General features: G+C 45.9%; 2 protein-coding genes across 2 annotated transcripts; both read right to left on the reverse strand.

The window, feature by feature from the left end:
- Positions 1 to 1,520: 1,520 nt before the first annotated feature.
- Positions 1,521 to 3,484, reverse strand: LOC122186190 (peripheral-type benzodiazepine receptor-associated protein 1-like). Its single transcript, XM_042882635.1, has 3 exons — positions 3,067 to 3,484; positions 2,861 to 2,971; positions 1,521 to 2,430 (listed from the first exon to the last, which is right to left on the reverse strand). Exons 1-3 carry the CDS (start codon positions 3,482 to 3,484, stop codon positions 1,760 to 1,762), a joined length of 1,200 nt encoding a protein of 399 aa, XP_042738569.1. The 3' UTR covers positions 1,521 to 1,759.
- A 970-nt stretch (positions 3,485 to 4,454) lies between these two features.
- CSRP3 (cysteine and glycine rich protein 3) lies at positions 4,455 to 14,786 on the reverse strand. Its single transcript, XM_042882669.1, has 6 exons — positions 14,682 to 14,786; positions 11,808 to 11,951; positions 8,115 to 8,283; positions 6,626 to 6,761; positions 5,867 to 5,960; positions 4,455 to 5,099 (listed from the first exon to the last, which is right to left on the reverse strand). Exons 2-6 carry the CDS (start codon positions 11,917 to 11,919, stop codon positions 5,020 to 5,022), a joined length of 591 nt encoding a protein of 196 aa, XP_042738603.1. The 5' UTR covers positions 11,920 to 11,951; positions 14,682 to 14,786; the 3' UTR covers positions 4,455 to 5,019.
- Positions 14,787 to 15,344: the final 558 nt, after the last annotated feature.

The following is a 15,344-nucleotide window of genomic DNA, read 5'->3' on the forward strand; positions in this document are numbered from 1 at the left end:
GGAGATCTTCCCCCAGTTTGTACCAATACCTGGGATTGCCCCAACCCAAGTGCAGCACCCTGCACTTGGCTTCTTGAGCCGTATCAGGTTTTCAGGGCCCCACTTCTCCAGCCTGTCCAGGTCCCTCTGGATGGCTTCCCTTCCTTCCAGTGTATCGGCTGCACCACTCAGCTCGGTGCCATCTGCAGACTTGCTGAGGGTGCACTCGATGCCCTCGTCTGTGTCGTCGATGAAGATGCTGAAGAGCACCGGTCCCACGACCGACCCCTGAGGGACACCGTTTGTGACAGGCCTCCACCCTGACGCAGAACCATTGATCACAACCCTTTGCCTGTGTCCGGCCAGACAATTCCTAATGCATCGAACAGTGCCTCCTTCCCATCCACACCTCTCCAAAGTAGAGAAGGATGTGATGAGGGACCATGTCAAGGGCCTTGCAGAAGTCCGGTAGTAGTCCATCCACCGCCCCTCCCCGTCCACCAAAGCCGTCACTCCATCACAGAAGGCCACCAGATTGCTCGGCCACGATCTGGCCTTGGTGAAGCCATGCTGGCTGTCTCGAATCACCTCGAATCTATCTCGTATGTGCCTTAACACAGCCTTCAGAAGGATGTGCTCCATGATCTGCCCAGGCACAGACGAGAGGCAAAACCTTTCCTGGAGAACCAGGCTGATCGAGTCCACGCTCATCGGCATCTCCCACAGGCCCTGTTCCAGCTCTCACTGTCGTTCTGGCCCTCCCATGACCTGGCGTCCCTCTGTCAATGTCTCACCAGCTGTGTTACCAGAAGAGACTAGAGAACGCTAGAGAATGAAGAACTCACATCTGACTCCAAGGAATGTAACCCTCCTCTCTCCCACAGATCCCCACTCTCAGAGTGACGTCTCACTGGACAGGAGTGTTCCTCACAGCCAGTCAGAAAAGCAAGCAGAGCCTGAGACCAAGGAGTCCCTCTCTGATGTGCAGCTCTCGGGCAGCTTCCCTTGCACAAAGCGCTGGCCCCAGCCGCATGCATTGTCGCACGCACTCGTGTGGGCAGTTGGTGTCTAGACGTGAAGGAGACTTGTTAAGCGCTCTGCTGACCCGTAGGGATGGATGGGAAACTACAAGGGGGGGCTTCAGCGTGTGTATGAAGGATGGAAGGACCTGCAGTTAAGGGTTTGGATTTGCGTCTGAGTCCGTGCCTTCAGACGCTGCAAGCGCTATGCCTTGTCACCCAAGGGAAACGGTCAAACAGCTGCTTTGGGACAGAATGTCTGTGGTGCTCAGAAAGTGTGGCCTTCCAAGGTACTTCAGGCGCCCCAAAGAACAGAAGCAAGCAGTGACGATTCCTTTCTCTCTCCATTCTAATAGCTGTAGGTAGCGCGCTGGAGAGAGGCTTTGGAGGCTTTCCTCAGCCTCCTCCTTTCCTCGTACCTTGACAAAAGCGGACTGCCAGAGAACAAGATGACCTTACACACTTTTTTGGGGTTTGGTTGTTTTGTATTTTTTTTATTGTAATTTTTTTTGTTTGTGTGTGTGTGTGTGTGTGTGTGTGTTTTAGTCCAGTCCAGTGTAGTAAATTCTCTGTCATACAACTGATGAATGTTCAAGGTCCTGCTGCTAATGGACCATGCTCCACTTGAACATCAAGTGGAGCAGGAGGCAGTCTTCATCCAGAAAAGTGGAATTTTGATGGGATGTTGCTGTCTTGTGGAGAGGAATCTGCGTCCCCCAGGCTCAGCCAGCAGGCAGACACAGGTTTCTGGATGGTGACCATCACTCTCTGCCACCGCTCCTGCTGCCTAGTCTCTCTTCATCATCGGTATCCAGCAGGAGATCACGAAGCTCTGGAGGCATGGTTGTATCCAGGTCATCATCTGAAACTTCTTCCACCAGATTGGAAGGGACCAGTCCTCTTGTACCATCCGTCAGCTCTCCCAGAAACCAGCCATCCTCATCCACGTCTCCAAAGATGTAAACGTACTGTCCAGCAGTCAGGGGAAGCTCGTTTTCTGGGTCCTCATTAGGGCCCTCCAAAGGATTGTAGCTGTGACGAGCTAAGAACCTTCGAATTAGCGGTGATGTTCGTCCGCGAGAATGCAGGCTGCAGACTGCCATCAGCCGCCTTTCTGACTCCTCCAACTCTTCCTGTGGGTTGGAGCATTCCTGTTTGGGATTTCTGTGTGGCCTCTGCTTTTGCACAATCTCCTGGAGCTGCGTGCATTTCTCCTCCAGGCAATTGCTGAGCACTTTAAGTTTGGCTGCAGCCTGCTGGAGCCTCTGCTGTTCCTCGCACGCTTCTGGAGAGCGTCCCTCTCTCAGCAGGTGGTTCTCAGCCGGCAGGGCCTGGCACTGCCTCTCCAGGTTGCTCAGGGCTCGTTGCAGCAGCAGAGCTCGCTGCTTGTGCTGCCTGGGAGCCCCAGGTCTTCCTTGGCCATCTCTGGCACCTAGAACCAGAAAATCATAGAATAACAGAATGGTTTGGGTAGGAAGGGGCCTTCAGGACTCTCCCGTTCCAAGCCCATGCCGTGGGCAGAGACATCTTCCACTAGGTCAGGTTGTCCAAAGGTGCCTCCAGCCTGACCTGGAGCGCTGCCAGGGGTGGATGAGGCATCCACAGCCTCTCTGGGCAGCCTGTATCACTGCCTCAGCACCCTCACAGTGCTGAGTCTTTCCTCCTCCTATATCATCCAGATCTGCCCTCTTCTACTTTCAAGGCACTGTCTTTTGTTGTATCACTACTACCCTCCCTTACTACAAGTCCCTCTCCAGCTTTCCCCAGTCCTCCTTCAGGCACTGGAAGGACCCTCTGTGGTGTCCCCGCAGCCTCTTCTCCCCCCGGGCTGAACAACCCCCACTCTCTCAGAGTCATCTCACCTGGATGTGAGTGTCCTTCACAGGCAGTTGACTGGAGCCCTGCTCTGCACGGTGGTGGCCCACCTCTCTGTCCTGGGAGCAGTTCGTTCTGTGGCTTTCCACGTGCTGGGGCTCACCTTCCCAGCTCCCCAGGATGTATTGCTCGAACAGCCTCCTCTCCAGCTCCAGCTGATGCTGGAGTTGGCGGATACGGGCGGGCTGCTCACTGTCCATCGCCCAGGCCAGCTTGCTGAGGATGTCCGACAGCATGGTGCAGGCCACCCTGCTGTTCTTATGGGGGCTCCTCAGCACCCCAGCCAGCAGCTGCTGCAGCTTGCGAGCCACGTGCTGGGCCACATCGCACTCCCGCTCCAGCAGCTCCTGCGTTGCGTGCAGCTCGGCCTCCTTCCAGCGCAGCAGCTGCTGAGTCTCTGTCGCCCGCTGCCGCTGCTCCCACTCCTTCAGCTGCTGCTCCTCCTGGGCCTGCTGCTTCTCCCAGGCACAATGCAGTCGGTCGGCCAGGAGCTGCCGCTCCCGCTGTGCCGCCTCCTGCAGCTCACGTCGCTCTGCGGCCCAGAGGCGCTGCAGCTCCTGGCAGTGGAGCTGCTCGCCCTCCAGCTGGGCCCGCAGCGCCTCCAGCTCCATGTGCTCAGGTGGGCAGGCCTCTTGTTGCTCTGCAGCCTGAACACCCACCTCTGCTGCAGCCTGATGGCAGGCCAGCCTTTGCTAGGTGCACGGCCCAACGGCTGCAGCCCTGGGCCTGGTGCAGAAGGTGGGCAGCTGCCCCTCACCGTGCTCCAGGATGTAATGCAGGAAGCGTCTCCTCTGCTCCTGCAGTTCACGCTCCAGGCGCAGGACGTGGGTGGCCTGCTCTCCACAGGACTTTCTGCAGAGCTGCCGCTGGACTTCCTGCTGCAATTGGTGGCTGCTGCAGTTGACACTCGGCAGCACCTTCGCCAGCTGCCGCAGCAGATCCTGTGCCTGGCGGACGGTGTTGTTGCGCCGCTGCTGGAGCTGCTGCTGCATCTGGGCCTCCTTTGCCTGCATAATGACACTCTGTATTTGGGTGTTTTACTTGTGACAAAACAGAAATTTTAATGCTTCTAAGAATATTTTAGAGGTTGAAACAGATTTGTGAGATATATGAGCAGGGAAGTGTTTAAGAACAGGTAAGCACAAAGCCATAAGTAAAAGCCTGTTTGCCTTACGTTTTGCTTGTGCGTATGCCCTGTTAGCTTCTGGAAATTGATAAGGAGATGATAGAAAGTATTAGCATGTATGGAAAAGACAACTATTCTCCCCGGCATGCACAGATCTATAACAGCTGCCACATCAGTCATGTTCACAAGATGCAAAGGCTGCAGCATCGTTTCAGCGTGGCAGGCTGGGCAGTGTGTTGGGAGTCAAAATACTTCATAATAAAAACTGGCAGGGAAGCAGATTGAGATCAGAAAACCAAAGTTCAATGCTGTCTAGAACTGACAGTGCAGAATAAAGCAGTGTAATGAGACAGAGTTCTTGCAGGTAAGGAATGGGAGGTATCATCTTCCCCCTGAAATGCAGTAGTTGTGGCACCGTGGGACTTAAAGCACAAGCAAATTGAAGTAAACAAAAATGTGAAGCAATATGAGTGCTTTATTTAGCTTGAAAAATGTACAATAACAAAACCGAAACACTGTATTCTAAGAAAACTTGCTTTTTCTTCAGAAGGCTGTGAACTTCAAGTTCTTCTAAACTATGTGTCCAAGTGAATGATGTCTACTCTGCATTAGTCGAAATAACATTGAAATCTTCAAAACGCTAGGAGGAGACTGGCCTAGATCAGTAGATTCTGACCCTTGTGCTTCATAGGGTATGTCTGAATGGGACAGTGTGCTGACTCCTTAAGTTCTGAGTCTGAACTGTGGTAAATACTAGTGTAAGGAGCAACAGTGTTTCATGAACAGAAGTTCTTGTCACTATTCACTTTTATGGTAAACGTGAATCTGATTTGATCAGTGTACCTTTTTTAAGCTGTTCTAAGAATTTGTTAAGGTACAAGCTTGTGAGATTTTCCTGCATGATGGAAATTACTTAATGAATGTCCTAGGTTATAAGCAGTAGGCGATGATTTTGTTTTACTTGACACCTATTTTCTGCTGAGATCAGCAGCAGGTTGACTCTGTTGCATCCACTCCTTTTCACTCACATTCTTTCTTTTCCACTTGAGTGAGGCCACCAAAACCAATTCCTTTGGGACCAAAATTCTTTGCGTAGCAAACTGCAAAAGAAAGAAAAGGGTCAAGAGTGTTCTGAATGCTTGCCCAAGTGGCTTTTGGATTTGGTACTCATTCCAAAGGTAAGTTAGTACAAAGAAGGAAATCTGAGGTGGTCTTTCTCAAAAGTGTCAAGAAATTCTAGTAATGAAAAATATTTGAATTAAACGTGTTGCATCTGAGTTTCTGAAAAAGAAGTTGGAAAAGTATGTATTTAAAATTTGAATAACAATTTATTTAAATATGGTCTTCTGTCCATGCAGACTGAGCATCAGAGATGTTCAAAGGAGGTTAGAAGAACAAGAGTGTGGAGCAGGTGACTTTCTATGATTGCTTGGGCAATCCAGTGTGACTCTATTGCCAAGTATGCTCATACTTATTTATCACAACTTCCCTATATTAGTAGCGGTCAGCGTATTTCTCCAAATACATTTGTTTGATCTCTTGCTGTTGTCAAATTGTGCCCAATTTCAGTATTCTCTAGGATTCTCAGTAGTTCAGCCTAGGATATAAAAACTTAGCATATCTCCTGGAGCTCTTTCCAAGAAATCTGCAAGATTTGTTGATCTGAGGAGAATATCTGTGTAATTCAGCATGAATGCGTTCATCTTCTGTGTTATTAAAGTATAGGGGAAGCATCACTTTTGAAGTCTTAGTGGCAGGAAAACCAACTAGGACCATGATCTTTAAAGATCTGTCTGTATCTTTGTTATTAAGCATGCAGCAAGGCAAATCACGATGGTAATATGGGTCTACAAGGAACAATTCTTACCTTTACAGTAGAGCTCTCCGTCTTTGTCTGTAACATTTGTAGACTCTAAACTCTTTCCACAAATAGCACAGCGGAAGCATGTTTTATGCCAAGGCTGAGGGAATGAAGACAATTTGTTGTTATGCTACAGAAGATGCACAGCTAGCAGATGCAAGAAACAGCTGTTGCTTTTTGTTGCATGAAGAGGTTAAAATTGTCTTCTTGGGTTTATGACTTACAATTTTAGTACTTTTAGATTAGTTTTTCAAATTATTATCCCACTTTAATATCTTACCTAGTGAGCTTCTTGTTGATGGAGGTCTGGTAAAAATCAGAGGGCTATAGATAGTGCTCTCATTGGCCACATCCTTTGTGCATGGAGATAATGAGTGAGAGTTCCTAGAGCAGAGGGTCAGCATATATCGCACAGTGCTGGTTTTTTCTAGTCATGGAATCTCTTTAATTAATTTGTAGTGGCAAATGCAGGTATATATTTGAATTATAACTATCCCAAGAGGTGTGAGTAGGATGACAGTGGAAGCTGAAAGGGAAGGGTTGTCCCTCAGACCTTGACAAGATGCAGAATGTTGAAGAAGGCTTGTGGCAAAGCATAACTTCAACTTGAAATCAAGTCAGTATGTTAGACATTTTGCTTATTCAACCCTATATTTTCTTTATCAACACCAGGTAAAAATCTTCAAGGATTGATTAGCTCTAGCTAATCACCATGAAAAAAAATTTGGTTGTTTTTTTTTTCCTAGTGCTTTAGTAACTACTTACTTTTCCTCCTCCCATTATCTTCTCTGCAGCATACACCGATTTGCCGCACCGGGGGCATTTATCCACATCGACGATCTTTTTGGCAAACTTTGAAGGATTAGTTGGTGTAGAAGGGCGAGCAGACTTTGGTGAGCCTCTAAAACGGAAGTTTTCTGTGTTATAAAACATTGCTCAAAATGTTATCTTCACTCTAGAAATTTGATTTTTGTGGTTGTTGTTTCATTTTTTGTTTTGTTTTGTAAGGGGTAGAAACATTCTTACTGGTTAAGGGCATGGAATCATTAAGGTTGGAAAAGACCGCTAAGATTATCAAGTCCAGCGTGGAAAGGAAGGGTCACAGAATCAGAAAATCATGTTGGTTCAAAAAGACCTTCTGTTATATTGCACTCCGTGTTACATAGTTAAAAAATGAATGCTGCACCCGCTGTTATTGCCCATTTTGGACTCAGCGCATGAAGCTGACAACTGCTATCATGAAAAGTGAATTCTGTTCTATTGAGAGGCCAATGAGGAAAAACAAGCAGAGGACCTCCACTCTTGCTGCTAGTATCAGTATAGAAGAGATCTTGAAAGAGGAAGGGAGGGGAAAAAAACTCTAGATTTTGCATGTGGTTGTGTTTTTTTGTTTGTTTGTTTGTTTTTTTCTGTTGCTGCAAGATTTTGACAGGGCTCGTAGCTGTTCTGAAGTCAAAAGCATCAGACAATTGGCTTTGTTTTGTATTTCTGGACCCTGTGGCTTATGTCTTTGTGCTGGCTTAGTCATTCACAGAACTACTTTAGAATTACCAGACCAGTGGACTGCAACAGGTCATTAAGTCACCAGGATGTGACAGCTCTCGATACAGAACTCTGCCCACAGTGGGTGTGTATTTTACAAGGGGTACAATTCAATACAGCAGTTCAGATTTTATTTCCTGCACAGCACATTTGCTAATTGTGATACCAGCATGTATCATTGCAGTGATACCAGCAGAAAATGTTGGCTTTGAAATGTACAGATTTGAGAATAGAAAAATACTACAAAAATGTACTGTCAGGTGTAATTACATGCAGCTGAAGCTGTTTGAAGATGGTATCTCAAGGGAATGCCTTTGTTCAGTCATGTTCTCCATGCATTTGTAAGAGTTGTACAAGCCACAGGGAGGGTTTAGAAACATTATTTCTCTGTTGAGAGGAGGGTTAACGGTGTGTGGTGTTGTTGTTGTTCTTTCTCTAATGGTAAAACCTAGCTGTATCTTAATTCTGATGGAGTGAAGAACATCCTTGTGTTCGGTGGTGAATGTGGTTTTACCACTGTGTACCAGCACAGTGGCAAATCACAACTGAAAACTGGTAAATTACCATGTCCACCAAGGAAAGGTTGTGGGAGATTCTGCTCTGCTACTTGTGCTACATGTTGGTGGGAGAGCAGAGCAGAACACCTGAAATAGCCCTGAGTGACAGGTAGCATCAGACAGCCACATGGTGCTGCTGGTAGGGTTGGACTCACTGTTGCAGGTTTAGGCCCAGATGGTCCCCGGTGTCAGTGCTGAGACATCCAGCTCCTTGCCCAAAGCCAACACCTTTGGGGCCGTATTTTCTCCCATAGCAAGTTTTGCAGTAGATTTCAGATTCGTGAGCTGCCACTGTGGTGCTGTCCAGAGCCTTCCTGCAAGCCACTATGGAAAGGAAGAGGGGCGTGATGAAACATCTGCATATTCCAATATGAATGAATGTGGGTCAGAATAATTACAGTTGTTGCTGATTTTTGTTTATCTTCAAAACTGTAGGAGAGGAAGGAACGTTAGTGCACTGTCTGCAGCAACCCAGTGAAGTTTTATGTGGAGGTCAGTCAGAATCAAGCAGGGCACTCTTTATTTATGTAGTTGCATTTCTTTGGGCTGTAGTGCCATGGGGAAAAGCGACCCCAAACACCTGATGGTTTCAGCTCCATTAGATGTCCAGAATGACAAGGTTCTGGTGTTGGAAATTCTGAGACCACAAGGAATGCCCTCTTCGTTGTTCTTGTTGCGGAGAAATGCTTCGTGGCTTACCTCACCAGAAAAGGTCCTGAGGACCTGGGGACAGAACGTGCCGTGGCAGTGCCATGCACTTAGTGGAGTACAAGTTGTACCCTCTGTGTCACTGCTTTAAATCTAGCCTCTGCTTGAATGGACCTAAAGTCCTGGAATGCTAGCAGCTGCTTGCCTGGGATCTTGGTAGGCATGTGTCCTTTATCTGAGAGGCACAGATGGCACTTGAAGCCAACAGACATTGCTAAGGCCACTCTCGTGTCCTCTGATTCTCCTCAGACGGGCATGGAAGGCAGGTTAGTCTCTAAGTTCTCTCGGGCGCTTTGCAGATCTGAAACCTGATCAGCCTTCAATGAGTGGAATTCTGTTACCAGCAAGTGCATCTCATTGCTGCTTACGCCTGGAAACCGAGATGATAACAAATGGGAAAAAACAATAGTGACACTCTTCATGTGTTTGGTGGCTGCATACACTGCGCTGTTTTGGGAGCTGAGTACGTGGCAGCCCCCACCCCATCAAGAGAGATGAGGCTTTCAGTGACCAGTGCCTACAGAAAGTCAGGGTTCTGTAGCATGCTCTAAAAAAGTAGCACTGTTTACAAATCAGTCACTGCATCAACAGTGATCGGTAGGGATGGGAGGGGGATGGTAAAAGGGAAAGTGTTCTCCTATTCTTTGAATAAGCATGTGTGCCACTGAGGGGTGCTGATAGCTTGGGAAATAAATTGTGAGAGTGATGTAACACCAACCTGTGAAATGCACAACTACGGAAAACAGTTGGAAGTTCACTCAAGTCAGAATTTAAGGATCTAAGGCAATATTGGAACCAGTGCAGCTTTACTTCTATCACAGTACTGTGTAGAGGGGAATGCAATTTGCATGGAGCTCTTTAATTAAAAGGAATAAAATGAGGGGCTTCTGTAAATGTGCAAACTCGATCACTTTGTGGTGCTGTCTCTTCAGCTTTGAGATGATAATTATGTTTGCTGAGGGAGTTAGGGGATGATGGAAACTCTAGCAGTAAAGTGTTTCTATTCCTGTCACTGTAGGGGTAGAGTATCAATTCACCACAACAGATGGAGCAAAAGCCCTTGAAGTGCTATTGTTGAAATAGCTTTGGGACCTGTCACCTGCCAGCAGATAGCAGACACTGAGGGGTTTCAGGTTTGTGGCATGAAATCCTGCCAAATGTCCATCACCGCTGCGCTGTAAGCAAAACCTGACAGGGAAACAAGGTGGGCAAACTGCAGGCTGTATGGGAACTAAGGTTGACTGGAAAGAAGCTCTTTACACGTCTGTGAGGTGAAGTTAGGGACATGATTGTATCATTCAGCTCGTCAGTTTCTTGCTGTGCCAACAGGTTTTCTTGAAAAAGCTGTTTGTTTTAGTGGGTCAAATACAATATAATCTCAATTAAATTGATTTTGGTTTTGTACCTGAGATCAGGTGTAGAGAATATCAATTTTTTGTGTGTGCTGAGAAATAAAATCCCGTAATTGACTCACTAAAAAGCCCATGAACATGGTATGTGATGCTGAAGGATCCAGTCCAAAGCTGGTGGCTAGTGTTTATGAATCAAGGAAAAAGAAAGCCAATTAACATACCTGTTACCACCCATGCTTTGCTGCATCCTTCATTTTTTGACCTAAAATTCTGCTGGGATTACTTTTTTTTTAAGTATCTGACCTTTTGATGAGTTAGTTCACACTCAGGGGTCCAATGGGGAAAAAAACAAAAGCAGTAGACCTAATGAGTGTGTGGTATTTATCACAAGCCATTTAGAAAAGATCATTTATATCATAAAGGAAGCTTAAACTTGTTCCAGTATTAGGTGCCTGAGAATTTATATGGGAGGGAAATATCATTAACTATGACCCAACAGAACAGCTGTTTATTTTTATTGGACAAGAGTCCACTCATTTGACTTTTCCTTTCATATACCTTAGTGTCACTGAATAAAGCATGTGTCAATTCAAGATTTTCTAATAATTAGCATGTTTGCATTCAGAGTGTCTGCAAAGCATTTAGCTATCTTTAGTCCTCAGCAAATTGTTTATTCTCTTCACTGAAGATGAGTGGGGTTGAACTGATGGTGCCTTCTTGCTTATTTTTCTAGTGCAAGCTCATCCACAGAGAAAGATGCCTGCCCAACATCAGAGGTGTGTGGGGAAGAGTAAGTGAAATGGGAATATCTGGAATGTGGGTTGGAGGTACTTGCAGATGGTGGTGAGAGATAGTGTTGATAGAGAGAACTTTTCTGTGTGAAATGATATTTTGGGGGATGATCCATAAAAGTAATGTCCCCTAATAAGACTGACTTCTGTCTCAAGAGCGCTGGTTAAGTTCTTGAAGGCTTTTTGGTTTGAAACTTGTAGCGTGCTACCTCATGGGACAAAAGGTAGCACTCTGGTGTCCCTAACAAAAAACATCTAGTGTGTGCTTCACAAAGGAGAAGCCAGGATCCTGAGAGAGATGTGGCTCAGGGGGAAAGGGTTATTGAGAACTGATGAGGAGTGGCAGACTGGCCTTTCAGAAAACTGGATGATGCTATCGAGAAGTTATGGTTGTTTTATGTCCTTCAGTTCTTAAGGAATGTGACACAGGTTTTTTTCTTTAGCAAGTGTTGCCTCTGAGGTTCAACCAGTTATCCTTACAGATGAGGAGCCCTCGAAACTGACTTGCTAGAGTCAGTTTTAATTAAAACACTGCAGCTGAACAAACTTAGTTAAGTCTTGGCTCCCTCCCTTTGTCCCCTCCCTGTGTCAAAGGCAGTACCATAAACATAGCAGTGTATGGTACGAGTATTTTCTCTGGCCAAATAGGATCTCTAAGGTTCCTAGAGAGTGTCAGCCCAGAGTCAGTCTCACTGTGCTGTTCTCCAGGAAGGATGGTTAGTGCGTGCCTGCTCTCTGCTTTGAGCTTTCTCAGTGGTAAGATGCATGAACCTCACAAATCTTCCCTCTCTGAAGTTTGCTCTGATGCTGGTTGTTTCTACCATCCTTTACACTGCTTGGGCTGTCTTAAGACCTGCTCTAAATGTACAATGAGCAAACAGGTTGAACAAGTGTGAGCATCTTCATTGCGAATCTTCTTGGATGCAAGGAGTACCAAAGGAAGTATACTAGCTGTAGTGGAAATAGCTGAATTACATGGCTTTAACTTTGCACTTACTGCAGAGGAAGCACGTCTTGTGAAAACTCCTTCCATTGCACTGAATTTCCTCAGCATGGTACACTGTCTTTTCACAGGCACCACATTTGGCTCCACCTCCCCAGTTAGGCATCCTGGTATGTGAAGATTTATGGTCTATGGTACCTAGAAAATCAAACTCAGTGAGTAAATCCAGTAGAAAAAGTGATATTTGTTTACTTATTTCCCGTGAACTGCTATTGCCAGGTAACCCCTAGCTAGGATCTGCTCATGTGAATTGTACCATGATACTTGCAGACTGTCATTGAGCATTCTCAGTGATGTGTATAATGGCAATTTTCTCTGTCAGTGTGAGTCAATTTGCGCACACCGTCCAGTTAATATCTGAACCAATTCCACCATGAAGCTGAACAACACGACATTATTACTGAGGACACTGTGATAGAACCAAGTTGGTCAGTGAGCTTCAAGACTTCTGATGCACAGCTGTCATAAAGTAGTGACTGGGGCCTTCATTTGTCATTTGTTAGAAATCTAAACGTCTGAGAGAAAGAGAGTTGTGCTTCCTATTCCAGTGGCTATGGGAGTGATTTGCCCAAGGTCATGTGTCTCCGAGCACAGTGTCAGAGCCAGGAGCTGAGCGTAGGTCACCAGACTGTGCTCAGTAAGTGCCCCTGATGATTGTGCTATCATGCAGCTGGAGTAGCTACAATCTACGGTTTGCCCTTCTGTTTTCTTATTTGAGTCACTGTTTCTGGAAAGTCTGGGACGTCATCTGGTCATCTGCACGTCCTGTTATCAGGCTGTTGAAGCTCCTGGCTCGAGCCACCTCTGTCCTTCTTGGAAAACCAGTCACTTTCTTATTATAGGTCTTTCAAAGTCTGCTGGTCCCATTTGGATTTGATTAAACCTACCACTGGATGTTCTTAATTAAGAAAAGGATTTTGAATGCTGAATCAAGCCTTCCTGGGATGTGGTGTAAAAGAGTGGAGTGTGTCATGGTAGTAATGTAATGTAAAGCAGTTACTGAAAACAGCTTGAGTTTTACCCACGGTCTTACTGTGTACACAGGACACCGATGTCCTGTCTGTCATGATCTTGGTGACTTCTGTGCTGCATCTGCTGATTTTCAGAAAGAAACATTTTCTGTCTGCCAGCTCCACAAGCTTAACCTCGAGCTAGTTCTGGCTACTAACCCAACTGATTGTGCAATTGCAGCAAAAGGCATCACTATCCAACAGAAGGAAGGCAGGACTATGGCCCAGCAAGGTGGGCACATCTGCACTGTTATCAAACACTGATGGTCAAGATACGAGCATCTCCAAGTATATCCTCCTTGGCATTCTGGTTATTAGTGCAGCCTCACCCTGTTACCTGTGGTAGGCAGCACAGTGTCATTGTGCCACAAGGTGCAGCCTCTCATTTTTGTGATGGAACCATTTCAGCTCAATCTGACCTTAGCTGCTGTAGAACAGCCATGCCATTAAGCTGTTTCAGACTATCAGTCAGTTCCCTTGCTGCTCTTACAGCTATGAAGCACTAGTGATGCATGGGAGAGAAAACCCCAGCTTGCCTTGAGCTGTGCTTATCTGCAGTGTAACAAGTCAGAAGCAGAAATGTGATGTAGCTGAGGTAACTGTACGGGAGGAATGGATTACAAATTTGTTTTCTTCTTCCTCAGGAATGTTTTTGTGAAATAGCACTGTCGAAGTCTTTTTCCCATTTCTTTTAAATGGGGGGGGTGGAAAGGAACAGCGATAAATGACAAAAGAATCCTTGTTGGAAACTAATTCTCACTGCATCATTTAGGAGGAAAAAGAAGTAGCCTTGGAAAGGCTGATAGCGCTTGATAGTGAGCCTTGTGCTGTTGTGGGCTGTGGTTAGACCTCTCAGAAGAACAACTGCTCCTCAGCTAATTATAGTAACATGACAGGGCATGCACACACATTTTCCATCCTGCTTTGGCATCACCTGATGGGAAGCCATAGGAGGAAGAAGTCACAGTAAAACCTTTCTGTGAGCATTCTGGGATGTGTGCTGCAGCTCTCCTAGTGTGAGATGTTTGGCCTGAATCAATTATAAGTATGAAAATAATCATTCCTTATGTAACAGACAACAATAATATCAAACTGCTGTGTAAGACCACACTGAAATTTCTTATCCCAATAGCTGTCTGTGGGAAGCATCAGTGTGGTCACAATGTGGTCCTGGTATTTAATTGCTGCTGCTGTCTCATCCTGTGACTGCCTGTCATCTAGCTCCCCCACAGTGCTGCTCACCTCACCCACACCATGAGGGTAAAGGGATGACATCTTCCTTGCCAACACGGGAAAATGAGGGTTCTGCAAACCCTTTGGAAGCAAGAGGTTTTAAGTGATGTGGTATGGAGTGGGCAAAACTGATTGAAGGAAGCCAACACTCCTGGCTGAAGATTCTGATTTTGTCTATATCGTTCCCAATGATCTGTTACTGCTTTTTGCATAGTAATACGAAGTTCTGCTCAATGCTTCCTTGATGCATGCTTTTGGAGAAATGCAAGCTGGCATCCCCAAAAATCAGGATGTCCTGATGTTGGAACCAAATATTTAGTTGTGACTTAACAAACAAACAAAAACTCTAAAAACCCAACCCTTTCTCCCCCAGCACGATTCATGGCTTTGGGAAATGATGTCCTGCTGCACAAAGGTGCCATTCCTTTGTCCAAACCTAATGCTGTTCTATCAGCTTTTCCTTCCACATCATTCTCTCCTGCCTGTGTTCCTGTACCAAGTCTAAGCCATCACAGCTGAGCTCGGGCGCAGTATTTTGTACACATTCATGCTGTTTCTACCCCAACAGGAAAAAGACCCAAACCCTTATATCAAATGCTAGCAGAATCCCACGTGCTGTACTTACAGCGTAGCTTGGTGTTCCTCCTTCTTCTCTTATGCCCCAAAGGATTGAACTGGAGGGATTCCTGCGCTCTTTAAATGCAGGGGCTGCTGCTGCTGGCCTTATAGGCAGGGAGGGGAGGGGAGGGGAAGGAGAGAGGGCTTTGGGGATCTGAGCAATGCCATTGCTATCGCCAAGCTGAAAATAGCTGCTGACAAAAGCCTGGCATTTTGTTCCCTTGTGTCCACTTGTGAGTAGGTGGACAACAATGCAGCCCCTCAGATGACACCTACAGCACATTCCTGAATGCAGCCTAATGGATCATAAATAAAGATGAAAGCTCAGTAGTTGCTGGAGTGTTGCTTGGATGTGGAACGTAAGAATCCTGAAATGAGAGCTTAGTCATAGTCACATTGCCAAAAATAATTTACCAAAATAATTAAAAATGTTTATCAATATTTATGTGTGTGTGTGTCTATGTTTGTATTTAGCCCCTGTGAGTTTAAGTATTTGCAGAGCAAGATGCTTCTTTTAGTTTGTGACTTTCTTTGGTGGCAAAACAAGCTCAAACGCCACTGCATTTCATGTAATTAAGTAAGTTAGCTTATTTTTATGGTTATAAATGGGCTTTCCAGAGTTCTAAGTTGATTGTAGTGTGGTCTTTTTTTTTTTCCCCACAGTTTCTTT

Source organism: Lagopus leucura, unplaced genomic scaffold (genome assembly GCF_019238085.1).
Source record: "Lagopus leucura isolate 7727_CA_CO unplaced genomic scaffold, USGS_WTPT01 Super-Scaffold_100035, whole genome shotgun sequence".
In the NCBI taxonomy this organism is placed as follows: Eukaryota; Metazoa; Chordata; class Aves; order Galliformes; family Phasianidae; genus Lagopus; species Lagopus leucura.

What these genes read in the sequence shown, in the direction of transcription:
- LOC122186190 (XM_042882635.1), bottom strand. Translation starts at nt 3,484, where the DNA reads ATGGAGCTGGAGGCGCTGCGGGCCCAGCTGGAGGGCGAGCAGCTCCAC. An exon ending in GCTGGCCTGGGCGATGGACA is followed by an intron (nt 2,972 to 3,066) that starts GTGAGCAGCCCG and finishes TGGGAAGGTGAG; the next exon opens with CCCCAGCACGTGGAAAGCCA. An exon ending in TGAAGGACACTCACATCCAG is followed by an intron (nt 2,431 to 2,860) that starts GTGAGATGACTC and finishes TTCTGGTTCTAG; the next exon opens with GTGCCAGAGATGGCCAAGGA.
- CSRP3 (XM_042882669.1), bottom strand. Translation starts at nt 11,919, where the DNA reads ATGCCTAACTGGGGAGGTGGAGCCAAATGTGGTGCCTGTGAAAAGACA. An exon ending in AGATAATGGGAGGAGGAAAA is followed by an intron (nt 5,961 to 6,625) that starts GTAAGTAGTTAC and finishes TCATTCCCTCAG; the next exon opens with CCTTGGCATAAAACATGCTT. An exon ending in CGGAGAGCTCTACTGTAAAG is followed by an intron (nt 5,100 to 5,866) that starts GTAAGAATTGTT and finishes TTTCTTTTGCAG; the next exon opens with TTTGCTACGCAAAGAATTTT.